General features: G+C 36.9%; 1 protein-coding gene across 6 annotated transcripts in view; it reads right to left on the bottom strand.

Annotated features, from left to right (window-relative positions):
• Positions 1-13,789, bottom strand: part of PPFIA2 (PPFI scaffold protein A2) — a 344,808-nt gene that overhangs the window by 76,196 nt on the left and 254,823 nt on the right. For all 6 annotated transcript variants that reach the window (XM_075080712.1, XM_075080714.1, XM_075080713.1 and 3 more), the window contains one exon: positions 8,413-8,529. In XM_075080712.1, coding sequence (XP_074936813.1) covers positions 8,413-8,529 — 117 coding nt within the window. The remainder of the gene's footprint in view (positions 1-8,412; positions 8,530-13,789) is intronic.

Genomic DNA, 13,789 nt, shown 5'->3' with positions numbered 1-13,789 from the left:
CTACCAATCAGTAATTAGTTATGTATTTTGTGCTAGAATTTAACCTCAGGGAGTGGTGAGAAGGAAAAAAAGATCTCTGAACAATCAGCAGTAGAATAACCCAGAAGACTTCTGGCACTATGTTAACCTACAGTTATAACAGAATTGAGTAATCTTTCAAAACATGAAAACTTTTGTTAACAATACCATTTTGATGATACATATTCTTCTTGACATGCAATAAAATCAAACATTAAAATATTAACAATATTTAGAAAAGGCTATAAAAATAAGACAGAATTGTTTCTAAATAACAGAATGTCATTGCTGCAGAAGCTTTTGGAGACTGGAATACACTGTTACCTGCCTCCAGATATGACATAACCTCATATCTGCCATAAGCCTGTACCCCTAGCACTCACGGTAACTGGACTCCAACATATCCCTCTTTCACTCGCTGTTGTTCTAGGATAGCATCTCAACCTAAAGAAACATCACTGACTGACTTAATTTTGTGGGACTTCTCCCTTCATCTTCTACTAAGGCAGGTGCCAGCTGTTGCTCTATGAAATATGGATGTATTTGGTCAGTTGCTCTGACATTTGATCAGTCAACTGCTCACATGAGAGCCAAGATATGAAAGCTTTCCTGTACCTCGTATGCAATATACAGAATTTTGATGGTATAAATCACTTTAGAAGTATTTTGGAAGTACAACATGATCAGTAGTACTAATGTGAAAACCTGTGTTTAGGCTCTCTATGAACCAAGATAATCGCTATGAACAATACATATATAGAAGTTTCAACATGAGGAAGAGGAGGAAAGAAGTGCCGTACAAAGTTTGAAGGCTTTAAAAACAGGTGTGGTTTTTGTTTTTTTTTTAAAAAGCTTTTAGAACAGTTAGGCAGACAAATTGGAAAAATTTTGTCCCAAATCCCAGGAAAAATACTATTTTTAGCTCTGTAGTGGTGGAGATGTTCCTTCTGACTTAGAAAAGCTGGCCATGAAGGCCAGATCACCAGGGGAGAGACAGAAATACTGTATATTTCTCAGGTCAAATAAATTTGCCTGAATTCTATAGCATAGAAATACTAAAAAGGAAGTAAAATAATCACCAAAGGAAGACAAATTATACATGCCAATTGACTTTCTGAAAGAAAGAGTAAATTGTAATGCTGCAAAATATTTACTGATGTTTGAAATGTAAGAATAAATGAATAACAAGTTACAGAAGATGCTTTTTACTATAGAGTTCTTCCATCCCTATGCCATTCAAATGCCTCATGAAAAAGATTTAAAAGTACACGATATTAACACAGATACATAGCTATGTGATAGCCCTTCACAAGTGACAACTGAACAAGCAAAAGCAATATGATCATCATCCATATAATCAGCACACAAAACAGAATGTGAAAAGCTGTGCCAAAGATAAAAGCATTACACCTAAGGTGTCACAGCCATTTCTAAGTGGCTGGCTGCCTCTTTATGTTTGAAGGCTATGCTACTTCTCTAGGTTGTTCCACATCTTTTGGTCTGTGTCAGGCGGTAATCTCATAATCATTAGAGGTCTCCTCTCCAGTTACTCTGAATTTTCTCCAACCTCTAATCAGCTATCAAAGCCAATGTTCTCTCAACTGAAATATTTCTTCCCCACCCCAATACTGATATAAAAATAGCTACCTTTATAGCACTCTTCTGTCCAAACATCCTCACTTTCTTGCTTTTCCTACCAAGCCATCAAAGGACTCCAGCTTTTATTACTACTGTAAAGATCTGGAATAAATCTGCTTCCTGATCAGCTTTCAGCTCCTATTCTTCTTTCTGATGTTGGTAATCATCTGTCATACCTCGCTCAGTTTGCAAAATGGGGTGGGAGGAAGGGGAAGGAGGAGAAAAAGGAGAAGAAAATAAAAAAAAAAAAGGTTTACTTGATGGGTAGGTATTTTTCTTCTTGTTACTGGTCTCTTCCAGGATACCTGCCTATTTATCTTTTACACTATTAGAAGTGTTTCTGAGATCTTACACAGATGAGAGAAATCAGTTCCTGCTTCCTTATTACAAGGGCTAGTCAAATCCCACCCCCATTTGCCTTAACTAACTCCTTTCTCTTACCAGTCTCACCAGCCTACCATTAGAAATGACTGGCCTGGTGACACCTTGCAGTAAATCATCCAGCAAAGGCCAGTCAGCCAATGCTGTTAGCTAGCACAGTACTTGATGTTTAAGGTTCCCCTGCAAAAGTAATGACTTTCAAAGCAGTGTTTTAACAGGCCTGATGTGTGGAAGTGTATAGTGGTTTCTATTAGGTGAAAAGGAAAATAAGTTTTTATAACTGAAAGTCATTAATTTATATGAAACAGATAAAAAGCTGAAACAGTCAAAGACTTGATTTCTTGAAAAACTAAAGATCAGAATGAGAAGTCTGTTGATTTATTATATAAATAATGCATAATTAAAGCAAATTTTCATTAATAAAATCCCTATGCTATAGTGTTGAGCACTAAGTATTTGTAGTCATGTAGACATACTCAGCTGTTAAGAATAACAGTACTTACAAAATATTTGCCTAGCCTCATTTAGAGAAAACATTGCACACACTCCCAAACTTACTCCTTTGCTCATGAAGACTTCTAATCCCAGCAGCAGCTTTTATCCATATTTCCTTTCACTCCAAATACTCCTCACCTCCTCAGGTGCGTCAAACCATCAATCTTCATTACGTCTCCCTCAGCACATGCTTCTTTAATTAGCTTTATCATCATTAATCCAGAAAGGGATAATTAGAAACCCAGAAAGATAACTTCACTGCTTGGAAACAAACCCATCATCTGGTTATCAAACGTATTTTGTGTCTGAAGTGTATTGTTTCTCTAATTCAGAATGTGAATGCTTTGGGGCAAGGATCATGTCTCTCACTATTTTTTATACAATGTGCATTCTGACTGCACTCAGTAAACAGCAAAACAAGGAGTCTTTAGAGCAAACTTTTTCTAAGTTACAAACACCCCTTTGACGGGTGCTGCTCAATCCTTACTGAGTCCTCTTTCAAACTGGTGCTTTTGATGAGGGCTACACGTGTCCTGCCTTCACTCCATTCTCTGCCATTCCACTATGCTGCCAGTTAAAAGGGAAGATTTTTTTAATCTCTTCATTCAAAACAAAGGAGCATGTGTGATATAAACTAATAAGTAAAAACTGAAATGGAAATTTTTCATCTGCAGTTTTCTACTGACCATAAAATGTGATCAGAAAATCAAAAAATAGTCAAGTCCAAAAACGGAACAGATTCTGATGAATCACTGCTCTGAAAGAGACTTTTTACTTTTATATGTTATTTAATTTTTATTCTATTTGATCTGCACTCTGAACATTTTAGTCCACCGTGCTTGCTTTGGCAAAACTCCTTTTACTCCTACAGGATACGATGTCTATAACTACTGTCAATGTTTAACAGATTTTAGTGTTTATAAACTACTGGCATTTGATTTAATTATTGGGCTATGTTAGTGTTATGAGTAAGAAGAAAAATGTGAGTCTTAAATAAGCTGAATGTGAACTGCCTGAGGTATATTTTAAGGCAAAATACCCCCAGTTATTTAATTCATGTAAAAAGTAATTATATACAGCTCTGAGTTCCTCATAAAATGTACCATTCTTTATTTAGGAGAAAAAGGTCTTTGTTGCACCAGGACTCTTGGACCGTTTTACCTGTCCTGGCATATGTATTTGTTTCCACGTGCCTAAAATATTCTAGTTTATTATTCTGTGGGGAAAGGAACAACTATGCTGGTAATACTGCCCTTACTGTAGAACCAGTGTGGTATACTTGTTGTAATAAGTTGGTAAAACCACAAAGCTAGTTAATGACTTTTAATGGTACAGTTATGTATCTTGGAATAAGGAAGTGTTCCCTTATTAGCAGGTTATAGGTATCATAGCGACATAAGAAATATTTAAAAAAGTAAAGGCACCAAATAGGGGTAAATACGCTTGTATTTTACTAGTGTTTACAAGCTGCAGCTACAAATATCAGCAATAAAGCTTAAAAACAGAAACAATGTGCTTCCAAGGAGAAACACCCTGATTTACACTGCACTTGAATGTTTAGTTTTCATGTCTTCAGTGTAACAGAAATTCATGCTGAAGTGCTTTGTCAAGCAGGAATCCTCCTATTCATACAAGGCACCTTTGAGGATAAAAACAGTCGTTCCCAAGGCCTATTCACTTCTGACAAAACTCCATTAACCTCAGAAGAAGTATAGCAATGATTTATATGTTTGAATTAAAAGATGTGGCATGGAACTTACTGTGGAACATTCTCCAATATGGGCCAGAAATAGGCAATGAATTTTGAACCGTCAAGGAAAGAGATCATTATAAGTGAAGGAGATACTATTATGGTGAACATTTATGGTATACGGACATCAGAAGATTAAATGTTTTCCAAAGCAACTTCAATCCTTCCAATTTGCATATGAGCATTTCTGAAAACATTAAATTTTATTGAATAATTCAATTTGCATGGCTCTAATGGAGGCTGAAATAAATATCAGCATGAAATAATGACTTTATTTGAAAACAAAATACTTATTCTCAGTATCTTATTTTTGGGGGTCCAGCAAGCACCTCTTTAAAGGGACACAGTTTGTAGCAAGCAAGGAGAGCACGCTGTGCCTCCTATCAGCATTTGAGACTCATTCCTATTTCTTGCTCCAGTTACACATGGTAGACAGTGCATGAGATTTAGCGACAGGTTCAGGCATCCCAATTTATCTTTAAATACACTAACTACTATTTTAGTAAGGAAAAATCTTATATTTGGGGCATCTTGACAAATTATCCTTCAAACATTGTGGAAAAATATTTCCTTCCTCCCGTCCAACCATGACCATTGATTGGATATAGATGAGAATTATTACTGGTTCAAAATGGCAAATAAAAGTAGAGGCATTGGATTCCTCAAGTAAATCATTATTTTATAGACTTACAGGGACTTTTATATTACTTTTTGATAAAAACAGAATAAATCATACTGATTTAAAATTACACAGGAAACAGCACAATGGATTATGAGTTAGATGGGCAAATAATCTGATGTTAGTCTCTGGAATGCACAATTTTTTTTTTCCAAACAAAAATATCAGCCTTTTTATAGTCATTTGTCTGAAAAACAAACTAGCGGGTGATGAAGTTCCATAAAAATACATGTGTTTTTTATACTAGTAATGTAGAAAACGTAAAATCTCTCTCTGTCTCTCCCTCTGTATATTTTGTTCACAATATAAATAATAAGACTATTGGACCAAGAAAAACATTTCTGATACAGTTCTACAAACAACAAAATAGAACTCTGAAAAAACCCTTGCATAGGAATAATGCCAAATATTTGTTCTGATAGATTTTCTCTAAAGGATCTGACAGTTTGGAACTGAGAAGTGCTATACTTCTCAGTCCCATAATTTCTTTATTTTGTTTTTCCTTTGAAACTTTTAAAAATAGATTTAAATAAATAGCATGATCGATACTGATACATGGCAAAACGGCCATGTCTGGGGTTTTGCATATTCTTGAATTACTCTACATACTCATTAATTGTTTCTCATATTTAGTACTTGTCTTTGTTTTATCATGGCAATATTTTTGTCTGCTTTCTCTATTTTAAAATTCCCCTTAGCCTTCATACATGGGAATTGGCCATGTAGTTGTCAATGAGAAGGACATACTACTTGCTTTATCATCTCATTAAACTGCTTTTGTAGTCAGTCAGAGTTCTGAAGCAATTACTGAATGTACTACCACTTTTACTGGGAATTAATATATTACTCCTGGAAGCCTTTGTGCTTCAGTCAGAGGGCAGTGCTTGTGAATGTAGAATTTTAAATGGTGCTCTGGCTGCCCTGTAATACAGAATCACAGAGCTAGCCACCTAGCCCACCACCCTCTGGGCACTGTATCCTGCCTCAAATATAGGTCATTTCCCCTAAAAATCTGTAAAATCTTCCAGTTCTTGAGACTGCTTGACTGATTCCCTTTATATCTGAAGCTACATTTTATATATTTGAAGATTAAAATTCTGTGTCTGTTAGTCTTTTTTTCTCTAGGCTTTCATCCTACATTTTGAAAAGTCTTCTCACAGGTTATGTTCTCCAGATTTATGATTGTTTTTGTTGTTATCATCTGAATTCTTCTCAAGACAGTCCACACATCTCTCTTCAAGTGAGGGACCCAAAGCTAGGTACAAGACTTCAGCCGAAGCCTTACCAGTGCCGAGGAAGGTCCAGGAATACGTCACATGTCCTGCAGGTTCTAGTTCTGTTTAGTTATCCCATCATGGCACTTGCCTTTATACCATTTATTCATGATATTTTTATCATCCCCATTAATCCCCAGATCCATTGCTGCAGAATTATTACAAGCCTGTTTCCTGTATTGTATAGGTGCTATGTTTGTTCCTTCCAGCATTCTCATACCTTGTAGGAATTCCTAAAAAATAACTATGAGGTTTTATCAGAGAGCTCTTTCCATACCAAGAGATGAAGTGTATTCCTACTGGGGTTAGGATCCTACCTATTGCACTGGCAATCACATCAAACTAAGTTATCTTCAGTGTAGGCCCTACCTTCTGAATAATTCTGCTTCTTGCTCATAGACACTTAATCCATTTCATCTTCCCCCTCTGTGATTTATAGTAGAACGTTATCTGAATGGATTGCAAGTTTTTCCTGCTTATTATTCTACCAGATGATAACAACCTATTCCTACATTGCTCCATCAACCACCTACATTTACAAAATTTTATGAAAAATCATATATATCCAACCTATGCGTTGTGGTCAAATGCATCTGTGGGCTTCCTTTTTTTAATCTTTCTCATTAAAGTAGAAATCCACTGGTCAAAGACACTCGTGATTTTACGTGATATAGTCTGTTTTTGCCCATCAGCTCCTGAGCTGGGAAAACCAAAGATCACTTGGCAACACCAACACCACCTGCACAGCCACACCTTCATCTCCACAATGTATCTTTCTTTCTGAACTATGAAGCTTATGAAGGACTTATTCATTACTATAAGGAGCAAAAATTGGTAAGCACAAGGCTTTAATTCAGCTTACCAAGACCAACTGAAATTGTTTTGATTATGAAGCATAGAAGTTTTCTGGACATAATATTCTAGAAACATTTAATATAAAATTATAACAGTGTGCTACTTTGGCTTTCATTCCTCTTTCATTAATGTTTAAATATGCAGAACTCTTAAAGGATAGGTATTCTTATTTCCACTTAGTTCTGCTTATAAGTAATGAGCCCAATGGCTCAAAGCAGAAGACACGTCTTGCAAAGAAAGTGGAAAACTAGAGATTTTTAGCTAAGCAGAGTGGTTGTATTTAAAAGCACAAGAGTGGGATGTCACTGTCCTAACAAAATTTCACAGATGTGTCAAAGAGTAAGATTTTGCAAGGAAGAGGAAAATAGCTGAACAGTATTTATTTACTGCATGTTTCTCAACCACATAGATAACTCAAAGAAAAACACACACAAAAACCACAAAACATGTAAAAATAATGCTTGCAGTGCAAGTGCATACGTGTAAATTGGATTGCCTATAAAATAAATAATGATGAGTATTATTTTTTATAAGTATGATTTATGCCACTGTTCGTCACATGCCATTAGACAAAAATGCCCAATTAGAGATCCAAGCAGCAGCTCAACTCATTTCAGCTGTCTGCCAAATGTTATGTTATGCTTACACTTTAATAACTGTAAAGCAAGAGAGGACAATATATACAACTTGGTTTTTATCGATCTGGAAAATGAAGACTTAGAAGAAAACCTTGGTTCTAAATCGGGTATTCTCTACCTTTTTTTTCTTTTTCAGCATTAAGTGGCAAATACTTAGCCTAAATTCTACATACCTGTTTTATATTGAAAGAGTGCTAAGTAAAATGTTTGTCACTTTTCTCTGTATTAAGATGGACATGAATTAGAAGAGTTTCCATAGGTAGCACAGAGGAAAATTACTTTTTCCAGGTTTTAGGTCTCTGTCCTCCCCTTATGGACTATTTTGGCAGCAGTTTTTGCATATAAACCCTTTCACATGTATGTATCACAATACTTGGCTCTTCTGTATGTGACACACAGAGGATAACTCAGCAGGATATAGCATCCTTAACTGTAGCATTATGCAAAAAAATTCCAAGAAAAGTTTTTCATAAGCTGTGGGTCTAACTCAATACCCTATCAAAGAGCAAGTGCCTGCCCATCTGCATTTCCTTTTCATTTAAACAAGCTCATTTTTGATACTAGTTTCAGTAGGCAGACAACATTCTAAAGGGAAGTCCCAGAAAATATTCATATTGCAAAAATCTTACACCTGATTATTTCTCACATTGATTGTGTGATCCAATGAAAACTAACATTTTATACCTTTTCATGAACCTTTTGCCCTGGCTCCATTCCTTCAATATGCTCTGATTCAGCGGGCCCTTCACCAGCTGCCATTTTCCTTTGAATGTGTGCATTTTGTTCACGCAAAGCTACAATCTGCAAAATAAAGAAAATAAGTGGTCAATATACATAAGAAACCCAGAAACTACTGAGCAGACAATTTGTTAAATCTATTAACATTTTGATCCTATATTGGCCATTTATAGCATTTGAAAACTATGTCTATACATGCATAGAGGTTTAAAAAGCAAACATATATATTAATAATGACTAAAGGTCATTAAGGATACAAACGAACCTATAAATGACTGGAGAGTCAACACTGTCTTGCTTTATCTTCTGTCCTGACTTTGTACTAGGGTAAATTTTTTTTTCTGAGCTTGAAAGATGAGAGAGCTGTTAGGCATTGATTTTGCAACACTGCAAGACCAAGACTAGTTCTTCCATATCGAACACAACGGGTGCTAAACTGGTGTTATAAGAAAACAGTGCCAAAAGGCTGTGAATCAAAACCAAGTGATATAAAATGAAGTGCTAGCTTTCTGTCAACTTCCCATCTGTTAGTAACTGCAACATACGTTTTAAGTGTTTTTTGTTAAGAAAAACATGTACGTAAAAGTACTCTACTGTGGTATTCATTGGCTGTTTTAATGCATATGCAAGTAGGTATTATTGTATTTATTTACTGGTAGTGCTACTAAAGCCCCATGCAGCTACTGGTAAATAAGCTGCTTTCTCTCTGACTTTGTAGCTTACTCTCAGATAATACACAGGATGGAAAGATTCAGGCCCTAAAAAATTTTTACATGGTATACTATGATAAGTTGGAAGACCTGGCTAATAAAAAACATTTATTTTGATAAATTGCACAGCTAGATCTCCCTGTACCATTCTGCTTTCATGAGCACATACAATAAATGATTTACTGAATGCATAATATTGTATATTAAACACAGCTGAACACTGGTAGGATGTATAGATGCCATTTTCAGAAAGCTGGTATACACTTAAAGGCTTCTATTGCTGTATTGTATCTGCAAAAATCCTGAGTCAGAAACACCCTAAACCAGTGTCCTATCCTGGAATACAAAAGCATGGGGTAGGAGGCAGTGCTATGTGGTAAGTCTACACAGCAGCCAAGATTTTGTGGGACATTTAATTTAATTTAGTTTAATTTTAATTGTCATTAAAACTATATTTTGATCTGAAAAATTTCGTTTGAAAAAAAGTTTTTTTCAAATGCATTTTTTAACTTATTCTGATTGTAAAGACCATTTGAATCAGCTCTGACCAACATTTGAGATCTCAGGGACACACCACTTCAAGCAATTCTTCCTCAATACAAATCTTCAGAACTGTTGTGATATGAGTCAGGCTGATTCACTGCTCACTAAATTCCAAGTTACAGCCCTTGTAAAACTTGTGTGACTCCCACTGATTTCAGGGCCAAGACTGAGACTTGAGGGCAACATTTCATCAAAGCAATTATAGAAAAATACAAAAAAGCAGGAATTAAATCTGTCTGAGACAATCTGTGTCTTTTGGAGTTGTACAAAAACATTGAGCTTTAAAACATTTTGCTTAAATAAAAGAATTAGGTCTGTTTTAACAGAAAAAGGTCTTTATAATCTCATTAGCATAGATTCCCTTTGTACACAGTAATCAGCAATTTAATAACTTTTTTTTCTGACTAGTTTCACTCATTCCTTTTTCTTAACAGTTCAAACAGTTCTCAAATCTAAACTAAAGAAATTATGGTTCTCACCAAGCATAATTAGCCATCAATTAGTGCTAAAAGTGACTTTCAGGTAAATTAAAGGAGATATTTAAATGTATATATTATAAAATTACAATTTATGGAGAATAATTATGAAACGTGAAACAAATATAAAATTACAGGATATGTTAACTGGCAGCCAACAACAGATATGGATTTTCATATGATAACCTTTCATTAATCCATTAAAATGCAGACTTCACTATGCCTTCATTTTGAATTATCACCTCTGCCTAATACAAATCCTGAATTGTGCTTTAGCTCAATAAGAATATTGTATAAACACAAGAGCAAAATTTTATCATTTCATCATATATTCCACAATAGTTTATTTTTTCTTAGTCTCTGCTAGTGTTTAGATATCCTAAGATCATCACTTTCTAACTAACTAACTAGCTAATTAACTAACAAAATTAAATTAAATTGTCCCTTCAAAATGAAAGACAAATGAAAGAATACAATATTGTGTATCATTATTTTCACAGAATCACAGAATGGTAGGGGCTGGAAGGGACCTCTGGAGATCATCTTGTCCAACCCCCCTGCTTGAGCAGGGACACCCAGAGCAGGGGGCACGGGACCGTGTCCAGGCGGGTTTTGAATGTCTCTAGGGAAGGAGACTCCACAACCTCCCTGGGCAGCCTGTTCCACTGCTCTGTCACCCTCACAGGAAAGAAGTTTTTCCTCATGGTTAGCTGGAACTTCCTGTGTTCCAACTTGTGCCCATTGCCCCTTGTCCTGTCATTGGGCACCTCTGAAAAGAGTCTGGCCCCATCCATTTGACACCCACCCTTTAGATATTTATAAGCATTTATAAGATCCCCCTTTGGTCTTCTCTTCTCCAGGCTGAACAAACCCAGATATCTCAGCCTTCCCTCATAAGAGAGATGTACCAGTCCCCTGATCATATTAGTAGCTCTCCGCTGAACTCTCTCCAGTAGTTCCCTGCCTTTCTTGAACTGGAGGGCCCAGAACCAGATACAGTATTCCAGATGTGGCCTCACTAGGACAGAGTAGAGGGGGAGGATAACCTCTCTCAATCTGCTGGCCACACTCCTTTTAATGCATCCCAGGATACCCTTGGCCCTCTTGGCCACAAGGGCACAGTGCTGGCTCAGGGTCACCTTGATGTCCAACAACACTCCCAAGTCCTTCTCAACAAAGCTGCTTTCCAGCAGGTCAGCCCCCAACATGTACTGGTGCCTGGGGTTGTTCCTCCACAGATGCAGGACCTTACACTTGCTCTTGTTGAATTTCATGACGTTTCCCTCGGCCCAGCTCTTCAGCCTGTCTAGGTCTCACTGAACGGCAGCAGAAGGCTTTCTGGTGTATCAGACTCTCCTCCCAATTTTGTATCATCAGCAAACTTGCTGAGGTTACACTCTGTCCCTTTGTCCAGGTCATTGATGAATATGTTGAACAGGACTGGACCCAGCACAGACCCCTGGGGAACACCACTAATTACAGGCCTCCATCCAGACTCTGCCCTCTTGATCATGATGCTCTGAGCTCTGCTGTTCAGCCAGTTCTCAATCCACCTCACTGTCCTCTCATTTAACCCACACTTCCTTAGTTGTCTACGAGTATGTTATGGGAGACAGTGTCAAAAGCCTTGCTGAAGTTGAGGTAAACAACATCCACTGCTCTCCCTTCATCTACCCAGCCAGTCACGCCATCATAGAAGGCTATCAGTTTGGTCAAGCATGATCACCCCTTAGTGAATCCATGTTGACTACTTCTGATAAGCTTCTTTTCCTTTACATGCCTGGAGATGACCTCCAGGATGAGCTGATCCATCACATTCCTGGGGATGAAGGTGAGGCTGACTGGCCTATAGTTTCCCTGGTCCTCCTTTTTGCCCTTTTTGAAGACTGGAGTAACACTGGCTACCCTCCAGTCCTCAGGCAGCTCTCCTGTCCTTCATGATGTTTCAAAGATGATGAAGAATGGCTTAGCGACAGCATCTTCCAGCTCCCTCAGCACTCTTGGGTGCATCCAATTGAGGTCCATGGATTTGTGAGGATCTATTTTGCCTAGGTGATCTCTAACCCAATCCTCCTCAACCAAGGGGAAGTCCTCCTTTCTCCAGATTTTCTCTCTCTCCTCTGGGGGCTGAGGTGCCTGAGGGCCAGCCTCAGCAGTAAAGACTGAAGCAAAGAAGGCATTCAGTAACTCTGCCTTCTGTGTGTCCTGTGTCACCAGGGGACCCACCTTGTTCAGCAGTGGGCCCAAAGTTTCCCCAGCCTTTCTTTTACTACTGATGTATTTGAAGAAGCCCTTCTTGTTATCCTTGACATCCCTTGCCAGATTTAATTCCAAGTGGGACTTGGCCTTCCTAATTGCATCTCTGCATACCCTGACAACATTCCTATAACCCTCCCAAGTAGCCAGTCCCTTTTTCCACATACCTCCTTCTTCCATTTGAGTTTTTCTAGAAGGTCTTTGCTCATCCATGCTCATCTCCTGGCTGCTTTGCTTGACTTCTTCCTCATAGGGATCAAGTGAATTTTGGGCCGTTCACTTGATTTTTGAATGTTTGGGAACAATTTCTTTGCCAAAAATGCATCATTGTTAAAGCTTATTCTTTCAATGGTTTTATTACTGTAATGAATGCAGAGTAACTATATACAGGAACAATGTGAAGTTTGATGTCTGACATGTCTTAAAAGCTTCAGCTGTAGGACAGTCGTCAGATAGCAGATATAAGTTGTGAAGAACCACACAGCTAACTTGCTTTCATACTTATTAGCTCTTTTTGGTTTAATGAATAAATTAAGGCAGAATTAATGCTCCTAAGGAAGCATGGAAGCTCTCCTGTGTCGTACAAACATGTATTTTTACTTTGCGGTTTGTTGAAGCAAAAGGTTTTTAATTGCTATCACATTAATGTTTATGTTTTATTTAACTTGAACTTTCAATAATGTGCAAATTATTTGCAAATGTGCTAACTTAATCACTGAACAATTTCTGCAACTTTCTTCACAGGTAGGCAAAACATGCCTGAATGGATGATGATGATGAAATAAGTGAAGGTGAAGACATAGGTGACTAATTTTTTTTCCTAGGTAGACTCCGAATCTTCTTAAAATTCTAATGATCATTACAACAGCAGACAGTGATAATAGCACAGATCTAGGTAAGAAACTGATTGTTCAATATAGGTAAAACTTACTAATATTACTTTTGAGAAATACATATTTCTTATATAAATGCTTTTACGTTTATGATAGCCAACTTAACATATCTACCACAAAACATGTCTTCAGACAGCTTTCCAAGTACCTACATACTATTTAGCCCTCTAAGGTAATAATTCTTGATTGCCGTCTTAATGGTTTTCATGCTAAGTTCTCTTTTGAAAAAAAAAGGGTAACACTAAAGATGGAATCATATCTTTTAAAAACAAAGCAAAATTTAAAAATTTAAAAGATTAATAGAAAATAAATGTGCATAAATACCATTGTTGTACCCAAAACTGGACAATCAACCTAAACATTGAAGTCCAAACAACACCTGCTAAAATATGATGAAATATATTACATATTTTTTCTTATCAGCTTCTGATTGTGGACCTCAAAT

This window comes from Phalacrocorax aristotelis, chromosome 1 (genome assembly GCF_949628215.1).
Source record: "Phalacrocorax aristotelis chromosome 1, bGulAri2.1, whole genome shotgun sequence".
In the NCBI taxonomy this organism is placed as follows: domain Eukaryota; kingdom Metazoa; phylum Chordata; class Aves; order Suliformes; family Phalacrocoracidae; genus Phalacrocorax; species Phalacrocorax aristotelis.
The sequence above is the reverse complement of the archived record's forward strand: the minus strand, read 5'-3'. Positions and strand labels throughout refer to the sequence as shown.